Here is a 23,478-nt window from a genome sequence, read left to right as displayed (position 1 = left end):
TACTTGGAGGTAGAAACAGCAAACAATGATTTCAAGGTTATAAGATTGCCCAAGGTCAATTTCACCCTAACTGGGAGAAACAGGTGTAGTGATTGGGTGGCCTAGTACTATGAGCTATGGGTCACCTAGAAATTAAAGATATAAGGGCAAGTAGCCCCCAAACTAGGCTGTAAAGCAGGCTTAATCTTTATCTAGGAGTGGTTTTGACTGAAATTAGCAAAAGCTGATAAGTTTTTCAGACAGAGCCTCAGGTTGAAATTGTTTCACAATAGTGAGGAATATGCTTAGAAACCCATTGGCCCTATAAATCAGATTCTATTCTACATCCCGGGTCATTTTTGAAATCTGATTACTCATGTTTTCTTAAGAACAAGGCTAGCTGTATCTTTCAGAAATCATCCATGACTTCTTACAATATAAACTAACCAACTGACAAACCAGGCAAGAAATCTTGGTGAAAATGACCCTCTTGCAAAATCCACTTGCAACATGGTAATGCAAAATCCACTTGCAATGGTAAAACATAACATCTGACTGTATTCCACAACTTCAGACTTTATCTCCAAAGAATCAACATCTCCCAAATATTACATGTAATATGCCAAAACCACTTTGCAGCGGTAAAACGTAACATCTGTATTCCACAGTTTCATACTTAATTGCCTAAGAATTAACATCTTCCAAGCATTAATGAGATGCTGCTCATTCCAGTTATTTTGTAAAAAATAAAATTAGATAAAGCCTACCAGCTTTAAAATGTTGGTGAAAACAACCCTCTTGCCAAAACCACTTTGCAGCGGTAAAACGTGACATCGCTTTATCTCCCAAGAATTAACGACAAGCCGCTCAGTCTAGGAACTGTGTTGTAAAGTTGAAAGTGTTGTTTCTACCCAATTTCAAATATCACCTGCAGAAAATAAGTATCTACAGTCCTACTCTCTTGCTAAATCCCCTTGGCAGTGGTAAAAATGTAAGATCTGTATTCTACAATTGAAGGCTTTATGTAAAAGCCATGCAGACCATGAACCACTGTAAGTTGTTTCTAAACAAACTAACCTGCAAATTGTACAGTACTTGTAGAAGCAAACCACTGGTGAAAACAACCCTCTTGCCAAAACCACTTTGCAGCGGTAAAACGTGACATCGCTTTATCCCCCAAGAATTAACGACAAGCCGCTCAGTCTAGGAACTGTGTTGTAAAGTTGAAAGTGTTGTTCCTACCCAATCTTCATTCCTACTCTCTTGCTAAATCCCCTTGCCAGTGGTAAAAATGTAAGATCTGTATATCCTTTCCTACACTACAATTGAAGTCTTTATGTACAAGCCATGAAGACCATGAACCACTGTCAGTTGTTTCTAAACAAACAAACAAACAAACAAACAAACTAACTAACATACATATTGTACTTGTAGAAGCAAACCACTGGTGAAAACAACCGTCATGCCACATCCACTTTGCAGCGGTAAAACGTAACATCTGTATTCCACAGCTTTATCTCCCAAGAATTAACGACAAGCCGCTCCGTCTAGCAACCACAGTTGTTCCACCCCACGGCTCCAAATAAACGATCGTTTGATTCCGCTGAAATGGTTCGTTAAGTGGCTCAATGGCACTGCTGGCCTCCTGGGCAGTAAAAATCCTAGCGGGGAGAACCATTAGGGGACCGGACGCAGCGATTTATGAACCCAGTTTGCCTCTGGCGGCGGTAGAATCGATACAGTCGCCGCCCGCTACATGAGGAGTGATGTGTGTGTGCGGCGTGGTGTTGTTGAGCTGAGTGTTCGGTAATTGGCGCTTGGAACTGGAAACACTCACGGAGAGATCAGCGTTTTATTGCTGCGATTTGCGGCAAAGTGTGCAGAGGCTCTACATAAGAAGTGTACATGTATATGTTCTGTGTTTTCGTCTAAATTAAGGAAGTTGTGGAAGTTCAAATTGTGCTGCGGACTCCTAATTGCATAAAATTGGAACTGGAAACACTCATGGAGAGGTCAGCGTTTTATTGCTGCGCTTTGCGGCAAAGTGTGCTAGGGCTCTACATCAGAAGTGTATGTACGTTCTGAATTAAGGTTTCACGGCAGTTCTTGTCAAATTGTGCTGTTGCAAAGTCCTAATTGTATAAAACTGGAGAGATCAACGTTTTATTACTGCAATTTGCGGGAAAGTGCGCTGAGTTGACGCTAGTTAGAATTGTATATTTTCAGTATTCTGGTCTAAATAGATATGAGGTATCACCACAGTTATTGTCAAATTGTGCTTCTAATTACTGCATTTCTATCAAATGCCCACTGAAATCATTGGACAAAGTATACTATGTAGACATTGTATGCATGTTTAGCATTCTGGTCGGAATCAAATTTTCACAGCACTTCTTGTCAAATTGTATGGCAAGTGCTTAATTGCAGCCAAAAAAGCTTGACTGGGTGCCAAAGTGCTTTAATTGTACATTGTCTGTGTAGCCACTGTATTGCTTTCCTGCAATTTTATCAAACATGTGCCAAATAATGTCTTTACTGAAATCATTTGACTTGCTGTTCTAGACCCGTTTGACCTTGCCCTTGCCCACTCCACCCACACAGAAGTATAATGAGAGCTTAGCAGGCAGTTAACGATCATTGCAGAGTCGTTACAAGGCTTCAAAGAGCTTTGCAACATCAAACGCAATCCATGCGTGAACTAAGGCTTTCTATATTGACTCTCTTGCATACTAAAACACCACATTTTGTTTGACTCTTACCCCACAAAAGTTAATGACTTGGCTTACTTCTTTCTGTATTGAATGAGATTTGTCCACATTTTATAGCCTCTGCTTTCCTTTATAACTGTAAGTCACAAGCCTGCCAGTCCATATAACATTAACAAGTCATAAAGATTTCATGGCTGCATGTATGTAGAATTTAGAAAAGTTTAGAATAAGGTTGTGATACATAACTTTGGTCTCTATAGATGTAGATTCAGACCACACCAATCAATTTCTTGTGTCTCAGAGATTTTTTTCCAGTACAAAATGAGTAAGAACTTAGAAGCCAACATAATAAGTGGACTAAGTACAAAATGTGTACATCAAAGTATAGGCACAGGCTTTCTCCTCAGGCTCTTCCAGTTCAGTATGTTTTTTTTTAAATTCAAGAACCAACAAGTTGCTATAGAGTGGCCCGTCCTTGGCTTCGTGGTGTGTATCCAGGCAGAACTGCCACCACTGCACATTTATCATGATCAATACTCCACACAAAATTCCAACACTGTCTAATACAAAACTTTTGTCTCTAGATCCTTGGTGCTCTGACATATTAAAAAACACAAAGAGGAAGAAGCTACATTGTACAATGTAGCATAACTGAAACAGAGGGCTTGGAGGAAAACTTGAATTCTAGTTATTATATTCATCCCCTGAAACAGTGTGCATTATAGCGAGACTAAGTACATTGTGTAGTACATTCAAGTTTAGGCACAGACTCAAGTTTTTCTCAGACTCCAAACCTAGCATTTAATCTTAAAACTAGAACCAACAAGTTGCTATAGAGTGGCCTGTCCTTGGCTTAGTGGTGCGTATGCAGGCAGAACTGCTACCACTGCAGATTTATCTTGATCAATACTCACACAAAATTGCAACCCTGTTCCTTTATGGTGGGGATAGATCACAGCCAGGGCGACAAGCTGTGAATGTAAACTACTGTAGATGGTCTTCCTCAGCAGGGTTTAGATCAGGGCTGTTTCCAGCTTTTTAATCCACAGACTGTATGAGGAAATGCTTTAATAGCCTTTCTTGCAAACAAGACTTTTATACTTTGAATAACTTGTGTTAATTGGTAGAGAAGGTAATCAACCGATATGATGATGATCCACTGTTTTCTGCGGCTCAGAGGTTGTGGAAACAACCCCTGGCTACATTCAGTCTTTCTTCAACAGATATGATTTATGCAAATGAGGTCTTTATCTGCCTGTGGGCTAGAATTTAAAAATGAGACCACCATCGCCATGGCAACGTCTTTGTACGTTGCCAATCTTTTTTTCTCTGTCCCACTCACTGTTTGGGAGCCAATGTTGTTAATTTTTGTTGTTATATCTGTCATTTTGAGCTTACGAAAGTTTCTTCTTCTTTTCTTCCCTGACAGTTTGGCAGAGCTCCGGTGACTGGGCCAGCGGAGTGGACTATGGGTTCTACGACTCGGAGGGAGCGTTCGATGCAGAGGGAGGGGGCGTGGCGGCGGAGGCCGTGGATGACTACGCCGTCATTGCCAACGCAGACACACTGGTGAGTGGAGATTTGATTCTGTGTAATATGTTTACTATTTGTGTACAAGATGGCTGGGCCATGTACAAAGAAGACACAGACTCCATAGTTTGAAATGCCTACCACTAGCACTAGAAGTTCTACAACTGGAGGCCATAAGGAACAGTAGCTTTGAACCATGCTACCTTGCAATTCCATGATAAGAGAAGCATTATTAGGAACTGGCATCTGTCCTGAGCATTTCTTCAAGTACAATGTCACAGTAGCTTTTTGGCACAGAAGTTGCACAGGTAAACCCACAGTCTGCTATAGCAATTTGGCACAAAGTTTGTATTGGTTGTTTGGTCAGTCAGCAGAGAGAAGGTTATGGTAACAAGGAGAAGGCTTTAGTTCTATAAGATCTGGGATCTAAAATTTATGATGCTGGGTTTTGGCAGTCGGATCCTTGTTAGAGATAATCATCAGCAAAGTAGATCATCTAATGAGCCCTGCAGCCTTACAGGTGGATTATTCAGAGAACTATGGGATCTTGAGTGAGCCAAGACTTTTAAAGGAGTCACCAGTTAGAATGAGATAAGGATCAGCAATAACAAACAGTGGAGATTAGCTTAATGAGCCATGTCATGACATGGTGATTAGCCAGGTCCCTATGGGGTCTTTACTGTGCCAAGAAGACACTAACAAGGCAGAAAAAATTAAGTGATGATGAACAGGGTTCCCTAATCAGGGCTACTGTCTTGACAGGTAGAATTACTTAGGCTCCTAAGGGGTCTTCATTGTGTTAACTTTTAAGCTAGGAAGATTCTTGCAAGACAAAGATAAGAATCAGCAATGATTAACAGTGTAAACCAAGGAGATATTTCTGTGTTGACAGGTGGATTATTTATGCATCTATGGGGCCATGGCTGTGCCAGAATTTCAGGGAAACACTCAGAAATAACAATCAGCAATGATGAAAAGGGTAAACTAATGAGCTTTCCTGTACTGACATGTAGATTAGGTAGGCCCCTAAGAGTCTTGATTGTGCCAAGTTTGAAAGAGGATCCTTGCAAGACAAAGATACAATGTAAGAATCTGCCATGATGAACGATGTAGAACTAATGAACCTTTCTGTTACATCTACGGGGCCTTGGCTGTGCCAAAACTTCAGGGAACACCCAGAGTAAAGATAGCAATCGGCGATGATGAAAAGGGTAAACTAATTAGCTTTCCTGTCATGACAGGTGGATTATATAGGAGTCTATGGGTCCTTGGCTGAGCCAAAACTTTAGGAGGCCATAAGGAACAGTAGAGATAACGTTGCAGTAGAGATAACGTTGACAATTGATGATGATTAAGAGTGTAAGCTATTATGTAAGCCATTTCTGAGCTGACAGCTGGATTATTTAGGAATCTACAGAGATAACAATTGGTGATGATGACCAGTGTAAGCTAATGAGTTTTACTGTCATGACAGGTGGATTATTTCGGGGATCTATGAATCCTTGGTTGTGCCAAAACTTTTGGGAAACACAAGCAACAGGTCAAGGTACAGATAACAGCCGGCAATGATGAACAGTGTAAGCTAATGAGCCTTCCTGTCATGACAGGTGGATTATTTGGGGGCCTATGGGCCCTTGGCTGTGCCAAAACTACTCTATAATACGTAGTCTGCCAATTCTGATGATATCTAAGACATCTGTAAGGCAAGACTTAACGTTAACAGATCAAAAACCACAATCAAAAACCTTCTGTAATGACAGGTGGATTAATTAGAAATCTATGGGGCCTTGGCTGTGCCAAGAATCAAGAGAATGTTTTCAACACCTTGTCATCAGTAGTAACTTTTTCTTGAAGAGCAGTCTTTAGCTCGTAAGAATTTCCTATTTGTTTCATCATTGCTCAGGAAGAGCTCCTCAATGAGGAGCATCACTGATTTCAACACCTTTTCATTAGTAGTAACTTTTCTTGAAGAGCAGTCTTTAGCTCATAAGAATCTCCTATTTGTTTCATCATTGCTCAGGAAGAGCTCCTCACTGAGGCGGCACAGACATTGAACTGCCTGACTTTTCCTGGCATCATTTAGCAGTTGACTCCCTGTCCAGAGTTTTCCTCTAACATCTGTAAGATAAACAGAGAACTGCATCTAAAGGTATGCTTGGCCCAGAATCAAATAATACAGTTATGTTAGCCTTAGGGACAGTTGTACACATTCGGGACCTCTTAATGTTCAAACAAGGTGTGTTTATTCAGTACAGCAGGTCCAGCTGTTGGCCTACTTCCATCTTTCCTCTAGACCTTTCTCATTGGACTGGCAGAGTCTCTCAGGGATGGACTCGAAGGAATCTGAGGGGGTAAAAATAGAGAAAAAAATTAACAGAGGTTTTGAAAAGTTGCATAGGCTTTGACAATATGGAAATAACAGAAACTTGCACCATCAGTACCTTGAGGACAATATTCTCAATATTCACTTCCCTGATTGTCATCTTTATTGAATATGTTACAAGGCAATTGCTAATGAAACCATCTCCTTGCCAAGTCACTGTGCAAAAGGTAAGAAGAGCCCCCATATTACATGTACATGTAGCAGCTCTGACAGGAAGGCAGACCTGTCTGCACCCAGGCTATTCATCAGTATCATCACCTGCTGTAAGTGAAGCCTGAGCTCAGGGAACAGTCTGTCTGAAAGCTTCCCCACTGGGCTCAGGCAGGGAACAGCTTTAGATTATTTTCCGTCCCATTCCCTAATTTTTTGTAAGCCCCGTTTGTTGATTTTCATCGTTAAATCTGTCATTTTCAGCTTACAAAAAATACATGGCCTTCCATGTCATATCATGAAGTTAAAATTTTTTGGACGGACAGGGTGAAATTTTCGGTCTGTGCCAAGAAGCAAATTTGCAACCCAGGACAGAAGGATGGGTCCTGGAGACAGCCCTGATCTAAAGTTACAATTGTAGCAGCTCTGACAGTATGACAGACCTGTCTGCATGCAGGCTATCCATCAGTATCATCACCTCCTACAGGTGAACCTCTGGGCTCAGGGAACAGTCTGCCTGGAAGCCTTCCCACTGGGCTGGTGACAACAGACCGGGGTGGGGATGACAAAAAGCAGTCTGTTCTCATGGCTGTTAGTTTCCACCACTTTGTCTGGGTCTGAATAGCGATTGACCCTGGCCTTACCCCTACTCTTTTTGTTTCAAGAACTTGAAGAAGTCTGGCTGGATCCTAATTTCCTTAACCTGCTCAAGTTGTGGCTTTATGGCTTGCAATGTCCTAGGTGTATACAAAGGACAGTCACTGTAACTTCTGAGGTTGAATCCCTCTCAATTCATCATTTCAAGTCATCACCTCTTGCAGCTAATTGTGGATCCGAAATAAAGTCAAGTCAGGTGAAGCAGAGAGCTCATGATCAGGGAACAGTCTGCCTGGAAGCTTCCCCACTGTGCAGGTGACAACAGACTAGGGTGGGGATGACAAAAACAGTCTGCTCTCATGCTGTTTAGTTTTCACCGCTTTGTCTGTGTCTGAAAAGCGATTTACCCTGACTTTCTCCCTACTCTTTTTGTTCCAAGAAGTCTGGCTGGTTCTTAATGCCTTTAACCTGTTCAAGATGTAGGTTTGATATGGGCTTGCAATATTCTAGGTGTATCTGAAGGACTGTTTCTTATACCCGTTTTTGTGGATATGAGATTTTGCAACAAGATGCTAACCTGTACCTTGACAATGTTGTCCACAGGATTTCTATCCGCTAGTTTACAGTGTACAAAAATTGCTTTTTTGATTGAAACTTCCCCCTGGACTGGGGTGGGGATGACGTTCTTATTACCTCCATAAAAAATGGAGATATAGTTTGTACTCTGTTTGAGTGTGCGTCTATGTGTGCATATAGCATACATGAATACAAGACAAGATTTTGACGGTGAAAAATCAGTGTGCAGACAAGTTAGATCCTTCCCCACTGGGCTGCTGACAGAGGATGGGGTGGAGATGACAAAAACAGTCTGCTCTCATAATGCTGCTAGTTTCCACCACTTTGGCCTTTGGCTGGCTCTGAATGATAACAGCCAGTCTACTGATTGACCCTGACTCACCTTCTACTTACTTTAACTTAAGGTCTTTGGAGGGCTCTGACTCCCTTTAAAGCGGGTGTGCTGGCTGGTGTTGAGATGAATATGATATCCTCTCGAAAGGGTAATGCAACTCTACTAAAAATGTGTTGGAGAGGACTTGCATGCCTTGTAGAAAGGAAAGAAAATTTTAAACTGAAAGCAGAATATTCTGAGAACCTCAAGGTGTGCCCTAAATTTGTGGACAAGTTCTTTTCGGCTACTTTTTAGCAGCAAACTGTCCTTTCGGTTTTGGGAATTTTCAGATATTTCCTTTTTACATTTGTATACAGTATGTACCTAATGCATATAGACATCATACTTTAAAAGTTTTTGCTGTGTCAATACATTTCTCTGTAAGGTGTGTCCTGAATTTGGGTTGATGTTTTGGAAGTTGTCAGTGACAAGGGAAACCAGGCCTGACTTGTTTCTTACAGTTCCTGAAAAGTGATCTACATGATATGTGTGGGAAGGGCCATGTCCATCACAGGAAAGACTTAAAGACGAATTGATGGATGTCTTGGGAACTTGAGACCTTTGCATGGCACTCAAGTCTTCCAACATGGGGTTAAGTAATGGCCAAAGGTCAAACGGAGGGTAGAAGGTCGTGAACTTGTTCTGAGCAAGTGCAAAGTTGCAGGAAGCCCAGGCCACATACTGGCACGCAAACTTGCTTCTAGGCCACACCAGTTTCTTTTCCTGGATCTCAGACATTTTGAAAAACAGATCCAGAGAAAAAAAGGCAAGAGTTAAAAAAAAAACTGAGGAAAACAGAGAGTTTGGAGCCAACCTTGAATCTGAGTGTAACGTTGTATTCACTGGTCAAATGGAGGGTAGAAAGTGCAAAGTTGCAGGAAGCTCAGGCCACATATACTGGCACGCAAACTTGGTTCTAGGCCACACCAGTTTATTTTCTTGCTTCTCAGACATTTTGGAATAAAAACCTAGAGAAAAAAAAAGTCAAGAGGAAAACAGAGAGTTATGAGCAAAGCTTGAATCTGAGTATATATTCACTTTGTGCAGCTAATATTCCAGTTCAGCATCATTTTTTTTCTAAATCCAAGATCTAACAAATCCAATTGTAGAAGCCTAACTTTGAATCTCAAAAATTTCTTCTCTGTTGCAAAAGATGATATCCCCTCTAACAGCCTTCAAACAAGTTGCATATTTTGACCATGGAGAAAACTACATGGAAGGGATTGTGCTCTCCTTATTCTGTATAATTTGACAATTTCATAACTCTTATAGATCTTTTAAACCAAAATTGAAAGTCCGGGTGCCCAGATGCACATACAGTTACTGTGTAGAATGTTTGGCCAGTAGATGTCTGCAGGCAAAAGTGCTGAATGTAGGAAACTTTAGCTATGGCCTAGCCTGAATTCAATCAAGCCTCCTGTGACCGCTCGCCGCCCTGTAACCGCCTGGCAACCCGCGGGGAGGGGAGAGAAACCCCCGGACAGCTGGAGTTTGCGTTATACAGACTAGCTATGGCAAATCTCATGGTCACAAACCCTGGGTAAGATTTACCCAATGATTGGCATGTCATGTTGATAAAGGTTAGACATACAGGATGACATATGAATATGATATCCTCTCAGAAGGGTTGCAGCTCTACATGTTGTCTGCAGGCAAAAGTGCTAAATGTAGGAAACTTTAGCTACCTGTATGGCTGATCTCCTGATCACAAACCCTTGGTTAGATTTACCCAATGATTGGCGTATCACACAGTGTGAGACCCTGTAGGTTACTGATTAGATTGGAGTCAGTAAGATTGGGGTAAATTTGAAACATCTTGTAGACAATGGTGAGAAGCCACCATCACTCAGGTTTGCTGGACTGTTGCCAAGTGTGCTGATATTTCTTTGTGACTGTTAACAGGGCTTGAAATACTGGAAGCACACAATAATCAGATACATGCACATCCGTGCACCCAAAATTGTATCTGTGCACCTAGGTTTTGACTGGGTGCACCAGTACTAAGTATTTGTGTATCATTAGGTAACGTCTACAATGTACTTCACATAATTTCACCAGGATAATTCCATACGTCCAAACAGATCTTCAACCCAACATCCCCCAGTATAATTGCAGTCCTGTATGTCTAAACTGTGCATACCTGGCGGGGGCTTCACTAGAGATCTCTCAAGCGCACTGTTTTTCAAAGTGGCGGATTTATGTAACCTGGCAGATTAATATTATGTTAATGGAGGTTACATAAAGGTATCATAAGTGTACAAGTGTCAGAAAAAATAAAAAAGTTGATTGTTGTCTTACATTTTGAAGATTTTCAAAATAAGCTATCATTTTAGACCCCAATACTGAAGAGAGGAAGTAAGGTTTGTGCCATTGTTTTGCTGACATCATTGTGCACCTATTCAGAAAAATGAATTTGAAGCCCTGCTGTAACAATTATCATATGGTCTTACTCTCAGTCCTGTTTTTCAAGTTAAAAGATGTGGTTCTAATTTTATATTTCACAGGGTTTGTGACATTTAAACCCACTCAATTACCCAGTCTAGACTTGTGAAGTTTGACATGTGTCCAAGTCTTGATAATACTGTCACATGGCCTGTCTTTAATATCTAGTCAAAACATGAGTTTTAATGTTGGTCCATTCATGATTCAACACTTCACTAAACGTACTTATAATTGGTTCCAGATTTTATATCATTTAGAGAAAAAGCCACGTAAACATGCTTGATTATCTGGTATAGACTACAAAGTTTTGACTTTGGGCCAACTCTTCAACTAACCCTTGACATGTCTTTGTCCATTTCTCAGTTAGTGTTCCAATTAAACTCTTATCTAGACTCTACAAGGACTTTAAAGTGCCATGTGAAGTTTCCTAATTGTCTGGTTTCGACATTAGAAGTTTGACACTCATCCAAATTCAGCTTTAAGTCTCAACATGTTTTTCTCTTCTTCAAAGAAACTCGCTCTTGATCTAATTCTGGAGGGATGTTGCCTTGTAAATTGGCTGAGTTTGTTTTGTCTATTCCTGCTCTCTTATTTTGACATTGGTCCAGCTTTCATTTTAACTCATGGAGAAATGATTTCCGTCTTACACAGTCATGTGCACTCATGAATTTTGCAGGAATATTGCCACAAAAACCTTCTAACTATATAATTGGGTCTATGCTGAAGAATCAGTTTTGAGTTTGGTCCAACTTCAGTTCAACTACTAGTATTGACATTGTCTTTCTCTAGTTTAGAATAAGTTGATCTCATAGCCACTCAGCCATGCATTCAATGCCACAAATAACTTCTCCTGTTACTGTAACTCCTTCCAAATCTTAATCATACATAAATCTAGCAGGATTAATTAGAATTACTTGAAAACTATCTGGTGATTGCCATATAGTGCCACTGAGTTATAAGACATATAATCATTATGGTCTAGAGTCCAGGCTAGCTACATTTTTTGAAAGTCTTCCGAAAAAGGTGCCATACCTCTCATGCAAATTTTTCAGATATGACGGGAAACTACTAGTCCAATATCTGGGATGGACTTCTGATTTTTGACATCTGTCTGATTCATGGTCATACCATTGATCTTTACCTCCTGTAACTCCTTCCAAATCTCAATCACACATCAATCAAGATTCTGAAGGATTAATCATTGAATGGTCTATAGAATTACGTGAAAACTATCTGGCGCAGACATCTCCAGTTTTGACATCCGTCCAACTCCCAGTTTAACTCCTGACTTGTTTTTTTCTCCTTTCCACCCCTAGGCATGTATCAATTTGCTCCCCTCAAGCAAAGTGTTCCACAAAAACACCTGCGTGTCTGACACCTCACTGCAGGGTAGGGCCTTGGGCTGGGTTCTCGCCAACATTTTGGTAGTTAAATTTAGTAGGAGGTTTACCATGGCAAGAATAACTCTCTTGATGGTTTGTAGGAAAAGTTTGAAAAATGGAACATGCAGATTATTCCACATAAACACATGCGTGTCTGAAACCCTACTGCAGGTCAGGGCAGCAGATAGATCCCTGCGCTGAGATCTTGCCAACATTTTGGTAGTTAAATTTAGGAGGAGTTATGCCATGGCAAGAACAACTGTGTTGACAGTTTTTAGGAAAAGTTGTGAAAATAAGTATTTATTGATTGGCTGATCGATCGATTGATTAGTTGGTTGGTTGGTTGATTTAAATAAATCACAGTTGTTTGTTTCTTTGGAGTAAGGATATCTCTGATTTTGTCAGTTATGCAGGGCAAGGCACTAAATAAATGCCTTTGCTGGATTCTCGCCAATCTGGTAGTTAAATTCAGTAGGAGGCTGACCGTGTGGCATGAACAACTGTGTTGATGGTGTGTAGGCAAAAGTCTGAAAAATGGAATTTGCAGAGTATTGTTTTACCTTTGAAGGACAACTTGAAAAGGATTATATTTTCATGATTTTATTAATGTTGTTGGTAATAGACATGCCTTGGCCAAGGGCTGTCATAATTTTAGCCGGGAATTCCTCCTTATTATTCTATTCCTTCATCTAGTTGAATTATGTTTCGCCAACGAAACATATTGTTTTTGTCAGGTTTCTTCTCCTTCTCCTTCTTCTTCTCCTTCTCCTTCTTCTCCTGTCAAATCTTCAAATCGCTTCTTCTCGGTCGTCCGTCGACCAAATAAGCTGAAATTTGGTATGCAGGTAGAGTACGTGTATACCCCTAGACCCTTTTTAAATTTTTTTGATATGATTTTAGAATGATTTTATGGAGGTTTTTTGGTCATTTTCAGACAAAAGTCGCACATTATGGCCTCCAGTGCCGTGGTGTTGAAACCTGAGGACCTGAAATTTGGTTTAGTTGTGCATTGGATATTTACACAAAGGACCCCATTATTTTTTTGGGCATACACTACTTCAAAATGATTTATTTTGCAATTTTTTGATGCAATTTTTGGTTATTTTCTGTCGGGGCCAGCAAGAACTAGGTCATACTGTAACAACTTAAAACAAAGCAGATGTCAGGGGGTACCTATACTAATGGTATTACAGAAAGTTATATGTACCTTATGTTACGTGGTACGGATGTTATATTTGAGATGTAGGTACCTATAGGAAATGTGACTACACCTGACTATTACTTATGCTAATGAGGACCTAATTCGCATAATGTATGCATAAAGTTGTATGTGCCTTACCGTAAATGCTGCGGATGTCATCTTTGACATGTAGGTACCTTTAGGAAAGGCGAACACACCAGGCCATAAATTATGCTAATGAGGACCTACTTTGCATAATCGATGCATGAAGTTGTATGTCCCTTACCGTAAAAGCTGCGGATGTCATCTTTGAGGTGTAGGTACCTTTAGGAAAGGCGAACACACCTGGCCATAAATTATGCTAATGAGGACCTCATTTGCATGATTTATGCGTAAACTTGTAATTCCCTTACCGGAAAAGCTGCAGATGTCAGATTTGACATGTACGTACCGTTAGCAAAGGTGATCACACCTGGCCATGAATTATGCTAATGAGGACCTCATTTGCATAATTCGCGCATAAACTTGTATTTCCCTTACCGTTACAACATGTAGGTACATGTAGGAAAGGTGAAAGCACCTGGACATAACTTATGCTCATGAGGACCTCATTTGCATAAATTATGCAGAAACTTGGATTTGCCCAGGAGTTATTTTGGGACAGCCCACTTCTTGCATGAGGAGTATGGGCGAAACATCCTGAATTTGCTCTTAAAGCAAATGACGGCCAGTCTAGTTCAGAGTTACTTTTGTAACAAAATAGCAAGGCACTGAAATGTCCCCTTTGGCATTTCGAGTTTCATCAGGCTCCTCTAGGGGGTCTTATGCACTTTACTATGACCATGACCTACTGGGTCTTGGGTGCCATTTACTTCCAATGTTGTCATTGCACAGCAAGACACTGCATAGAACATGCTAAAACATCATCTTTCGCATTTCAAAGAAATTCCATTTTCATCAGGTTCCTACTGGGGTCTTATAAGCACTTTATTGTGACCCTGACCTATGGGGTCTTGGGTGCAATTTGGCACCAGTGGTGTCATTGCACAGCAAGATGAGAGTCTAATGGTGTGTAGCCGTCCTTATCGAAAACTAATGACAGACAAGCCTTGGGGGACCACGGCTCACATGACCTTGAAGTAATTTGTTTCACCTTGAGATGGTATCAGCTTGCATAAAAGTGTGTCAGGGGAGAAAGGCGAAGAGAGATGTTGAGATTGTGTTAACACTGTTTCAGGTACAGTGTATCATTGAGCAGGGCATGCCATGCATGCATTGATGTCAGTCAGTGTAACTTATTGCTTCCAAAGACACTGGCACTTTAGAATTAGCCTGGGTACCAGACCAGCCTTTTTAGCTTTACTCTGCTCTCTCAGTTGCTTAATATGTAGCCCAAAATGGCAGCAACTGAAAGAGAGGAGTAAAGCTAGAAAGACTGCCACCCAGGCTACTTTAGAATGTCTTAAAATAACCAGAATATCACTTTTAGAAAAAAGGTTCCAAAATGAAACAAACTTTGCAGTAGCTTCCCATTACAATATGTGATATTCATTGATTCACAAATAAGTAAGAACAAATCTTCATCAACTGAGGTGAAGCATGATGCTTTTCAAGTAGTGCCATGTGGCTTCACTAGGCTCATGTTTAGCCAAACACATACGGCCATCCCTACTCTTCTAGATAAGTGTGTTGGGTTCTCTTACATGCAGAGGTTTGATACCTGAAGCTCTTCCATAGACATGGCCACTGAAATACCCTAGATGTTGGAAAATGATTTTCTAATTTTGAAGGTGAACGCCGTTACATTTAGAATTGCAGTTTTTGCCCGCAATTCAGCAAAATGACCTGCTAGTGACCCAAGATTTGAATACAAATTGGTCGAGCCGAATAGAAGTGATTTTGGAGTGGCAAGCAATTTGGAGGGGATTACTATTTGCAAACCATGTTGTCCAAACTAGATGTGATGTGCATAAATTCTGGACAACATGGAAAGTGGAAAAGGTCAGATCCCATATTGGAACGGCTGAAAACATATAAACTACTTCAAACAAGTTCAGAAATAGATTTTTTGATAGCTAACTTTGAAGCTACATGTACATGCTAAAACAAATCAGCCTTCTGGAATTTGACTCTGGTAACTGAATCATATCATTCATAACATAGCGTGTCAGCATGTATTTTTGTGCCGGCTACAAAATTGTAGGCTTTTACCTTTTCCCGTCTGTAATTTCAAGATGGGCAGGAGGCCTTAAGAACTAAGTACTAGTAGTAAGTAATGGCAGGTTGAAGGTGGTAAATTCTTCCATGCTCTGTATGAAGGACACTTGTCCATTACTTGCAAAATTATTATCATCATTTCGTCGTTCGATAGTCGTATGTTGCATGCTGGAGTTGAACAAAATTTAGCTGTCTTGTTACTGAAAAGGCCCTCTTACGTGTCGGTGGTTAGTTCTGTCACGGCATGCTTGAAAACTCTATCGTATCAATCTTTATTATGGCCTATGAAGAATGTTGCCGTTCTGTTACAAAGAAGAACCCAGAAAGTCATCTTCCAGAAGGAAGAAATACCAAACTGAGAGACTGTAAAACTTGACAGCCATATCGATTGCTTTGGTTTAAATCTTGACACCAGCCCTGCACCTTGGTCCCATGACTCTAAACTTGACTCCAAGACTTAACCCTGTGCACAGGGAACCCCCATGGAATGTCCAGAATTCCTCAGGAAATAAGGAATTGTGTGGGAAGGAGTGGGGGGAGATCGGAAGTCTCAGGTTTAAGGAGATCTTGAAAGTGCAATCTTATCTACCCCAATCCTGTCTCAATCACATTTTGCCTCCAAAGGTCTTACCAACACCTTCAACATGCATTAGTCCACTCTAATACTTGAGATACTGAGTTCGAATCTGGGGTTCCCTGATTTGTCCCGTTGACGTTGTGCCCTTAGGAAAGGCACTTTACACAAATTTCCTCACTTCACTCAGGTGTAAATGAGTACCTAGCTTCGGTTATGGACGTCCCTCGGATAGGACGTTAAATGGAGGTCCGGTGTTTGAGGAGAGCCACACCTCAAGCACGTTAAAGAACCCACCGCACTTATCGAAAAGAGTAGGGGTCCTTCCCGGTGTGCGTGGTTCAAAACCTACAGTCCTATGGCCGCACATGGGGCAATGGTCGTATTGAGGTCACCTGCGCGCCTGAACGGCAGTCGCTACAGACCCTTGCGATCTAGCTCCGCCAATGTGCGCTCCTCGCAATTCAGCCCCTGGCTGCGAAGAGAGAGTATTCGGCCTACCCAATAACTTGCTACCAAATTGTCAGCTCTAGAATTTAAGAAATAAGACATCGTCAGTAAAGTCATCTTCAAGATTTGTTAAGTCACAATTACTATTGAATTAGAATTGCCAACCCTTGATGATGACTCATGAGCTCAAAATAACCACCTGGAATTTGCAGAAAAGTTTATTAAGTTGCTAAGAAAAAAATACAAGCAACTTTTAGTATGGCAGTTATTAAGGGGGGGGGGGGCTGCATGCCATTTTACATAGAGGGCAATGAGCCAATTTCAGTACACATAATTCGTAGCTGGACAAATTTGATGTAGAGTGCAATCAGTGCAATCTACATACGGACTGTAATGGGCATCTAAATTTAGTGTAAAGCGACTGATTCGAAGTAATGTAAAAGTATTTTGAGCCCTGATAAGTCAGTACTTACATGTACACACACCCTTCCCCTAACATCCCCTTACTACTTCATCAACTCCTGCAGGTTCAGAGCTGGAAAGTGCAATCTTACAGCCAGTTTAATCTTCCCGATAGGCCACAGCAAGCAAATTATATGGAGGACATCGAAGCATTGAATGATTTTCGGCTGATTTAGAAAAAAAAAGTTTTCTCCTCTCTGGCACTGGTCCACTTGACAACTTAGAAAATACCAAAATGGGAAATTATGTTTTGTGGTAGCTTTGTTTTGAGTGTGCTTGTATGAACAGAAGTGACACTAGTGAGGTAGCCATGAGGTAAAACTAATTGGTACCCTTAATGAGTGTGGTTGTTGAGATACTATAGCCAGTATAGGCAACCACACTATTGCCATAAGACTAGCTAGAGGTGGCCCAACAGATACCATGTTTTGTTGCTTCAATTCTTGTTAAAGCATTTATGGTCTCTGTTTTGAAATTTCCTTTTTAAGTCCATCTTGGTTTCTTTTTTGTGCTCTCACATCAAATTTAAAGGCTGCATGCAGGTGATGTCATCCATAACAATCACTTGCTGGGGCCTTATTACTAGTATTGCTCTCCCAACACATGAGAAACTGATTTCAGCAATTTCCTAGGCAGTTTAAGTCTGTCTGGACATGGGCCTGATACCCTATTTGTCTACCCTGTCAGTTCCGGGTGTCATGACGATTAATCCAATTTATATAGAGAGGCATTTATGGTAAACATTATTATTTTGAAATTTCATTTCCTTTGGCCCATCTTGTTTATTTTGCACTATTGCATTAGAATTGGAGACTAGTAGTAGTACTACAGGGGATGTCACCCACAAAATTTACATGCTTCAGCCTCAATGCCCTCCCAGCACATGAGAAACTGATTTCTGTAATTTCCTAGGCAGTAAAATCCACCCTATTCTGTCCCGACATGGTCTCCATCATGGCCTGACACCCTATCTATCCGCTCTGTCAGCTCAGGGTGTCCGGGGTGCAAATCTTCGGAGCCTGCAAATGACCTTGGGCCCAAATAGAACATTCCAAGGTCACAGTCTGTACTTCCCGGTGGAAGTGATAGCTTAATGGTTTAGAGGTTGTCATGACGATTAAAGCAGGGGCCATGAGAAAAGTTTCAAATTTTGGGAAGTTTAAAAGAGACAAAACAGCAAGTATGATTTTACCACAAAGATATGTTACTACAGTATCTTGTCCTAACTGTGCCTAAAACTTCATTACACAAAACTAGCTTAACTTTATAGGTATTATTGAATTTAAAAGTAAAATTTAAGGATATTCGGCCTAGGTTGATACAAAACATTTCAATTTTTTTTTTCAAGTCCCAAAAACGTGAAGAAATGGGAGTTTTTGTCCAACATTTCAATCAAAAATCTTATACTGTAGATAGAGGAACAGTTGCTGTTCAATTGTCAACACTTACCTTTAAGTTACTTTTCACATCTTGTTAGGACTTAATCAGCCTCTAAAAGGGTAAACTGAAGCTTTAAAACAGATGTTTGACTTCCAATGTCTGTAATTTGTCTGATGTTGAGTAGACTTTTGTGATCAATCTTGATGAAACTTAACCATTTCCATCTTTCCACTTATACTGTAATACTACATAATGGGGTAACTGCCATTTTTAGCATTACATATCTTATTATCAAGTTTAACCTTTCATGAAATATCACAGTGCATTATATGAACCAATTCCACTGCTTTTAAAGTTACATAAGGGGCTGGTAACAGCCATATGGCATCATTTCTTATTGAATTATATAAGGGAACATTTCAGAAAATATCACGATGTATAATAGTATTAAGTTGATAGGAACTGGCTCAAGAGAGATCTATACCAAAGATTATATTCAAGTGGTTTTGTGGCAGCATAAGCTCCACTTCATTTTGATAGATAACATTTAAAACATCAAAAGATATGTAGTAATCCTGCAAGAGCTTCAAAACAGGTTTGGCTTTTCATGTGACAGATTCTTAAGACACTTACTGTAAATGCAGAAAAGTTTGCAGTGTTTTTATGTTTGCAGTTTTTGCGGTGAACTCTTTACTGCAAACTTAAAACCACCGTGAAAAGCCATTCTATTGTGTGACTGTAAAGCTACCATTATTTCATACACAAACTCAAAACCACAGCGAACACTCCATTTTCTCCCTACCGCGAAATTAAATCCCCACAAACATTTCTGCATTTACTGTACTTAGGCTTCTTGCCAGTCGTGCCACCTGCATCCCTCCTTCCACCCACAGTCTGGTTTCTGCTGCCTACGCACAAGTCAACGTCTGACCGTTTCCAAAATCATATCCAGTTGTTTGAGTAATTGCTTTTTGGCGTATCTTATTACCTGGATGTCTAATCTTCATCGACGTACGCACAAGTCAGATGTAAAAATATGTTACTGTTTTAATAGATAAAAGTGATGGACTCTGCTAACAAATTGTTGCAAGAAAAGAAGTGGTGATTCGAACCAATTATTGCTATGAAGTCTCTTTTGTCCTCTCTTTTTTGTAAATATATGATATTGTTTTGTGAAAGGATGAAAGAGACCATATATCTAAAGGCAGCTATAATAGTTTTACATGACGATACCATACTAAGTCACTTGATAAGAATTCAAACTTTCTGTAACAACACATTCTGGTTTCTGTTGCCTATATGCACAATGTTGGATGTCAAAACATGTTGCTGCAAGATTATGGTGATGGACTCGGCTGTCATGTTACAGTTGTAAGAAGGGGAATTTGATAAAGGCCTGGTATCCAAACCTATTATTGCTGTGGAGTCTCTTTTGTCCTCTCTGTAAAAATATACATTGTTTTGTGAGAGGATGAAAGAGAATTGGCAGGTGTATAATAGCTTTAGGTACCAGGCTAATCTAAGTATTTATATTGATAAGAGTTAAAAAGTTGTCTTGACACAATTCATGATGTTACCTAGCAACACAAAATGGAATTTTATGCTGTTGGGCCATGCCAATTTACTTCCTTGGTTCTCAGAATGTTTTGAATAGAATTTATCAAGATGAAAAAATGATAACAACAGAGGGCTGGGAGGGAAACTCGTATCTGACTATATACATGTATTCACTACTGAAATTGTGTATATCAGGGTTGATCATTCATTTTTAGCATATTCTTCTGAAAACCAACAATTTGAAATTGAATTTGTTTCTTTTCCTGAAAGAGGATAGAATAATATTTTATCTGAAGTTTGGGCATGATCATTTTTTATCAAATGTCATCAAATGAATGTCGTGAATTTATCTGAAATAAAAAGAATAATCTTTCTGAACCCTGAAAAGTTAGTATTTTTCTTGTACATTAGGAAAATCTAAATCACCCATCTGCAAATGTTCTGGTTGAGTTCAGATTTCTGATGTAAAGTTACACCACAGGGCACCTTGTTTCTTGGTCACAATTGTGTCTAGACTTTGACAGACACCCTAGATATCCAAAGCTTCATGTCAATGTCTTCAAGATTTTGCCACAGATAACCAACCCAAGGCAACACAAAACCAAATCACCCATAACCACTGTTCTTCTGGGGTCATGTACAATGGACCACAAAATTAGTTCAAGCTGAAATCTCCACATGTGACTCAAACCTGTACAAACAAACCCTTGACCAGTCCCACATAATTTTCCTTCCCACTCATGTTGTTACAACAAGGACGGCTTTTGTTAAGAGAAGCATGAAAACTGATAGCTGAAGTTGTGGTGCTTTGGGTTTTGGCATTCTTGGAAAGAAGCCAGCAGGATGCAATGTGGAGGTCTCTCCTTCTGTTTTTCTTATAAGGCAAAATGAATGTGGTTTTCTGGTTGATATTTACAAATTCAGAAACTTCTCAGTTGGTTTTATATTTCTAGCCTCCTTTGCAGGCTCTGAAGCGGCTTTTTGGGGGGCTAAATAATACACTTTCTGCAGCCACCCCGTAACTATCAGCCATCCTGTAACTATCAGCCGCCTAGAGCCTGCACTATTTCGCTGCCTCAAAGCGAAATTAAAATCATGTTAGGGCGATTAACACAGAGGTGCGAATTTCCTGCCTATGGTAGACCGCACAATAAGAACAGTACACGCACCTCCCCCAGACAGTGCGCTGTCACTTCCCCGTGTGCATCAACCCGACAATTTTTTTGAGCGGTCAAAATGATTTTTTTCTTAAATACAGAAGTTTAAACTGACTTGTTCGACATTCTTTCGGCATGTCTGACGCCCTTGACAGGGCGGAGGGTGGAGCGCGCGGCGTATGGCGGTTTCCCCATCGGAGAGAAAAAGTTGGGCGATCCGAGCCGTGACAAGGCATTGATAGCTTCGTCGGCTTTAGCTACGGGCCATGGCAAATCAAGTTGCAATCAGATTTTGCCATCTATTGCCGATGAGCGAATATGATGGTCGTCATTTCACCCGTCCAGGCCCTCTTCTACTTGTTGTAGACTAGATAAGACAGTTTGTTCCGCTATCGTAGGTAAACAACATGCTGTATGTAAGTGAGCAGTCGCGCGTGCGGGCTAAGTTGTAACTGCTTGTCGCGGACATGCGAATTGCTCCTAACGTGATTTTAATTTCGCTTTGAGGCAGCGAAATAGCGCAGGCTCTAGGCGGCTGATAGTTACAGGATGGCTGATAGTTACGGGGTGGCTGCAGAAAGTGTATTATTTAGCCCCCCAAAAAGCCGCTTCAGAGCCTGCAACGGAGGCTATTATATTTCAACCTCAGTGGCAAGGTTGTGGAATATTGTTGTGGGCTTGTTTGTGTGTGTGTGTGTGGGGGGGGGGGTGAAGTCTGGCAAATCTGAAAAAAAAGTTTATAAAGCCCTATTGTCTAATACATTGTGTCACAAAAGATGTCAAATATAAACATGTTAAACTTTTCATTTGAGCTGTCCTTAGAAAGGGGGTCTTTCCTGTGATGCTCTGACCTTGAAACCTGACAGGTGGTACAAAGGGTGAAATATTACCAGGTCTTGCTGGGGTTCTACATTGTTTATTTACCTGTTTATACCCAAAACTTGCTTTGAATACAATTAGGGTCAGTTTGTGTCAGTGAGTTGGTTTGGGGTCAGGTAATTGATTGACCCTCTGTCCCATTATGAGATTTGTGGACCCCCTATAGAGACCAATGGGACAGAAGGGACTGGGGACAACTCACACCTGCAAGGCTAGCCTCTACCCTCAGGCCGCTGAAAAAAATTATAGAAGTTGGTCAAATAGACAGATATACAATGAAATCTTTACTGACACAACATAAGTACAGCGACTTTTGTAAGGCCTACTATATCTATACACATAAACAGTCAAGTGGATACACATGAATAGTATGGATGAATAGTATATATAAATGTGTATGAATATATGTATTAAAGCAGACTGTATTCCTTGGCTAGCTAACTCCATGGCATCTGTCTATCTGGCCAGTTTCTGCTATTTTACCAGCGACCTGTGGAGCCTGATAGAGGTTACTGCAAGGCTGCAACTGAGTCGTTCTGAGGAAATTTATGAAGTGGGGTGGCACAAACCTGATTGAATGGATGATATCCTCTTGATGCCCTAGATTTTGTACCAGAGTAGGGAACTGTTATTCTTACTTTCACTCTTGATAAATGGACACAAGGAACAACTCACACCTGCAACTCAGTTGTCCTGGGGAAATTTATTGGATAATGATGAACTTATGGGTGTCTGCTTGGGGGGGGGGCATCAACAATGATTTGTGCTAAATTCAGGAGGACTGCTACATGTATTATTCTAAATTCTGGAAGGCAATTATACAAAATTTGGTCACCGGGTCTATACAACTTACGGGGATATACGGATTACACAAAGTTAAGGCATGCAGGCCCTCACAGTCACTGATATATAAAGATTAATATATTATACATACACATGTATACTAGGGATCACCCAGTGGCCTAGGCTAAAAACCTGATCCAAAGCAAAGCTGCATTGCACAGCCAGCATCAGGCTTCACTTCAGTTGAGAATGACAAAAGAAGACAACATACAGAAGTTTATTTGAAGAAGTTTCAGTAGTCTACCCAGTAGGTAAAGACAAAAAAGAAGAAAACAACATACAGAAGTTTATTTGAAGAAGTTTCAGTATTCTACCCAGTAGATCTAGGTAAAAACAAAAGAAGAAGAAGGCAACATACAAAAATTTATTTGAAGAAGTTTCAGTATTCTCCCCAGTAGGTAAAGACAAAAGAAGAAGAGGACAACATACAGAAGTTTATTTGAAGAACTTTTAGTATTCTACCCAGTAGGTAAAGACAAAAGAAGAAGAAGACAACATACAGAAGTTTATTTGAAGAACTTTCAGTAAGCTACCCAGTAGGTAAAGACAAAAGAATAAGAAGACAGCATACAGAAGTTTATTTGAAGAACTTTCAGTATTCTACCCAGTAGGTAAAGACAAAAGAAGAAGAAAACAACATACAGAAGTTTATTTGAAGA

At 40.3% G+C, this 23,478-nt stretch overlaps 1 protein-coding gene across 1 annotated transcript in view; it reads left to right on the top strand.

Annotated features, from left to right (window-relative positions):
• LOC136445076 (pikachurin-like) overlaps positions 1–23,478 on the top strand; it is a 65,479-nt gene that overhangs the window by 30,282 nt on the left and 11,719 nt on the right. Inside the window, exon 2 of the mRNA XM_066442932.1 lies at positions 4,117–4,256. Within this exon, the coding sequence (XP_066299029.1) occupies positions 4,117–4,256 (140 nt within the window). The remainder of the gene's footprint in view (positions 1–4,116; positions 4,257–23,478) is intronic.

The sequence above is a fragment of the Branchiostoma lanceolatum genome, chromosome 11 (genome assembly GCF_035083965.1).
Source record: "Branchiostoma lanceolatum isolate klBraLanc5 chromosome 11, klBraLanc5.hap2, whole genome shotgun sequence".
NCBI classification, from domain to species: Eukaryota; Metazoa; Chordata; class Leptocardii; order Amphioxiformes; family Branchiostomatidae; genus Branchiostoma; species Branchiostoma lanceolatum.
The sequence above is the reverse complement of the archived record's forward strand: the minus strand, read 5'-3'. Positions and strand labels throughout refer to the sequence as shown.